The 3117-nt window shown below is 49.1% G+C and overlaps 1 protein-coding gene across 1 annotated transcript; it reads left to right on the plus strand.

The window, feature by feature from the left end:
* The first annotated feature begins 1634 nt into the window (after nt 1-1634).
* LOC135395813 (uncharacterized) lies at nt 1635-2906 on the plus strand. Its single transcript, XM_064626903.1, has one exon. The coding sequence runs from the start codon at nt 1635-1637 to the stop codon at nt 2904-2906; it is 1272 nt and encodes a 423-aa protein (XP_064482973.1).
* The last annotated feature ends 211 nt before the right edge of the window (nt 2907-3117 follow it).

Here is a 3117-nt window from a genome sequence, read left to right on the forward strand (position 1 = left end):
TGCGACTGCACGTACTGTTTTACTGCCACGACATCATTTTTTTTTTGGTGGGGTGGGGGGGGGGCGTGTTTTTCATATATTATGGGATCATTTATTCCGACACCCATATGCCAGACGTGAAATAGGCCAGAGCTGTGACACTGTAGTATAAGTTGTAAGCAAAAATGTTTTGTCGCCTACTATCCTCCTGCACAATTGTGACCGTTTCAAATATGGGACAAATTACAAATGGAATGAGAGTCGTAAACATCAAGCGTAGGCTCGCTTACGCTGGTGCGTGTTTTGTAGATCTGTGATATTTTATATGGTTAATGTAATCAATCAATCAATGCACCACCGTTTTTCTGTCAATACAGAGCAGTTGTAGCAGCGAAAACATTCTGTCCGCAAAATGTTTTACTGTGGGAAATCCCAGCCAAAGAAATATCAGCAGGTCAATATAATTTTATAGAAATAAGCGCGGGCGAACGAAACGTAACAATTGGACTTTGCATGCTGGTGTCGAAAAACTCAGACCTGGAAAGCTTATAGGAAAGCTAAGATAACAACAACCCCAGAAGTCAGTAGATGCAATCCACAAAGGGACAATGAAGAAGAATTCGCCTTGGTCCGATCTGCTTTTTTTCCTTTAGTTCAGTTGACCTTGGCAACCCACACATGACAGGAGATCCCTGCACCTAGGATAGTGCATAGTCAAGGAGGTCACTCGTGTTCATGGAACTACCCAATCCCGCGGAGGAGTAACTCGTAACAGTGGTATTGGTTAGAGCTTTCACCTTGCTGAGACCTGGATGTTCGTGTGGGGCCATCTACATGCAACAACGTCGTGAATCGGAGATGGGTCTTAACCAGCGTTAGTGAAACCGGTGAAACCGAGCTTCGGCGAGCTAGGAGAGGAGAATTATTTGTCCTAGTTGTTTCTCCTCACCCAAACTTCCGGAATCGCGTGGAATGACGTCAGACTCGCTTCTTATTTTCTTTCCTCCTTGACAAGAACCCAGGAACCCTACTCTACACCTGCTTAAAGCCCCTGAATACTAAATGTAGTGACAACTCCTACTTCCCTCCCCCACACACTCTCTTCTGTGCCTTCGCCTCGATACTGGCGTCGCCTGGATTGCTTCACCGTGGCAGACGACAGCCGTGTTATAGCCGTGTTCAGGCAAACAGAACATTACTCCCGGCGTCGGGAACTTGGCGCCCCCATCGCCCGGCAGCAGCCGCAGTAACCCCCTCTTGCACTCACGGTTGGGTCGCCGCAGGAGGGAGACCCCCACGTATAGCTGTGCGTGGCTTTCCCGTGTCTGGAGAAACGGGGATCCTGGCAGTTGAGTGGACTCGGAGGTTGGTTTGAACCCTTCGGGGCCCCTCCGGGAAAACAACACACTGCTTTGGCCCCTGCTTCCCATAGTCGGGTGGTCCTGGAAGGCCCGGCCAGGATTATTCAGCTAGTCGCCATCTCCCTTTTCATCACTTTCTCTTCCTTGATCTCCTTCCTTCTCTCCTTTCCTCTTTTCACCTTCTTTGGCGGCAAGGGGAACCTTGGGCAGTCCTTTCACTCTCCAAGAAGCTGCACTAGGGTATAGTGCAGAGGCAGGCGTTACCGTGTGGGAGACGTTCCCTTGTTGGGCTCCATGGTGGGTGACGCACCTACTGCACTGAACAACAACATTCCTTTTATGGATTCTTTACACTCAAAAAAACATGATCAGTACCGAAAGCGGCACCGCACCGATGCACTAACTACACAATCACTGGACCTCACACCAGAACCATGGTTTGCAAAGGTCCTGATCATCCATGGAGAAGATGAGTCTAAGCCCCTGAGCAAAGTATCACCATTTGCGATCGCGAAGGAACTGCAAAAAGCCATTGGGAAGTCGTATTCTGCGAAAAAGCTGACTACAGGAGACTTGCAGATCGAAGTCCAGACACGACAGCAAAGCTCAACTCTGTTTTCCCTAAACAGAATTGCTGGCATACCTGTTACAGTTTCGAGGCATCGTACGCTGAACATCGTGAAGGGCGTGATATCGGAACATGAACTTCTCGATTGTTCAGATGCAGAGATCGAAGAAGGTCTAAAGGATGAAGGTGTTGTGACAGCGCGGCGAATAACCATGCGTCGAGACGGTAAGGAGATTGCCACTAATCACATTGTCCTTTCCTTTCAATTACATAAGCTTCCCACTACCATTAAAGCAGGGTACATAAACTGTCACGTCCGGCCATATATCCCAAATCCGCGGAGGTGCTTTAAGTGCCAACGTTTCGGCCACGGGTCGCAGGTCTGTCGTGGACAGGCTACTTGTCCGAAATGCGCTGGCACGGATCACGCTGCAGAATCCTGTGAGAAGGATGTCAGGTGTGCAAACTGTAAAGGTAATCATCCTGTCTACTCTCGCGCCTGTCCACGGTGGAAGGAAGAGAAGGACATACTAAAAGTCAAAGTGACACAAAATATTTCATACCGAGATGCAAAAGCGCAGGTTGAGTTTTCGAGAAAGGGAACCTTCTCCGAAGTGGTGCGCAGGGGAGTAGCACCACTGAGGAAATCTGTAGAGACCCAGACTTCTGGGCCTCTACCCCATACTCCCCAACAAGAAGGAAAGGACACCGAGGTGTCTCTTCCTGTCTCTGGATTTCCTCCGGAGACAGCCACAACTTCAACTGAAGTTGATGGCACTGCCCCCATCTGGGATGGGGCCACACCAGGCGAATCCCAGGCCACACTGCAGGACATGGACATGGACGACGACGACTGCTTATCGCAGAAGTCGTCGTCTAGTATCCCAGGTGTACTCTCTCAGGGGAAAGAAAAGAGAGAGAGGACATCTAGCCGAGGTAGGGGCAGCAGACCAAAAAGTACACAGAAAGTGCTTCCACCAAGGATAACTCCTCCCTAAATAACATTCATGTCCAAACAGTCCACGGGATTCTGTATTAGCGACCACGTGATTTTGCTGCTTCTCTCTCCCATCCTTTTTATGGGTGCACAGGTTATAATCCATTGGAATTGTCGAGGTCTTTTTTCAAACTTGGACGACGTTCATGACCTGTTTGAGGAGAACAGTGCAATGTGTTTCTGTTTACAGGAAACGTACCTAGCCTCGGAAA

This window comes from Ornithodoros turicata, chromosome 5, assembly GCF_037126465.1.
Source record: "Ornithodoros turicata isolate Travis chromosome 5, ASM3712646v1, whole genome shotgun sequence".
Taxonomy (NCBI): Eukaryota; Metazoa; Arthropoda; class Arachnida; order Ixodida; family Argasidae; genus Ornithodoros; species Ornithodoros turicata.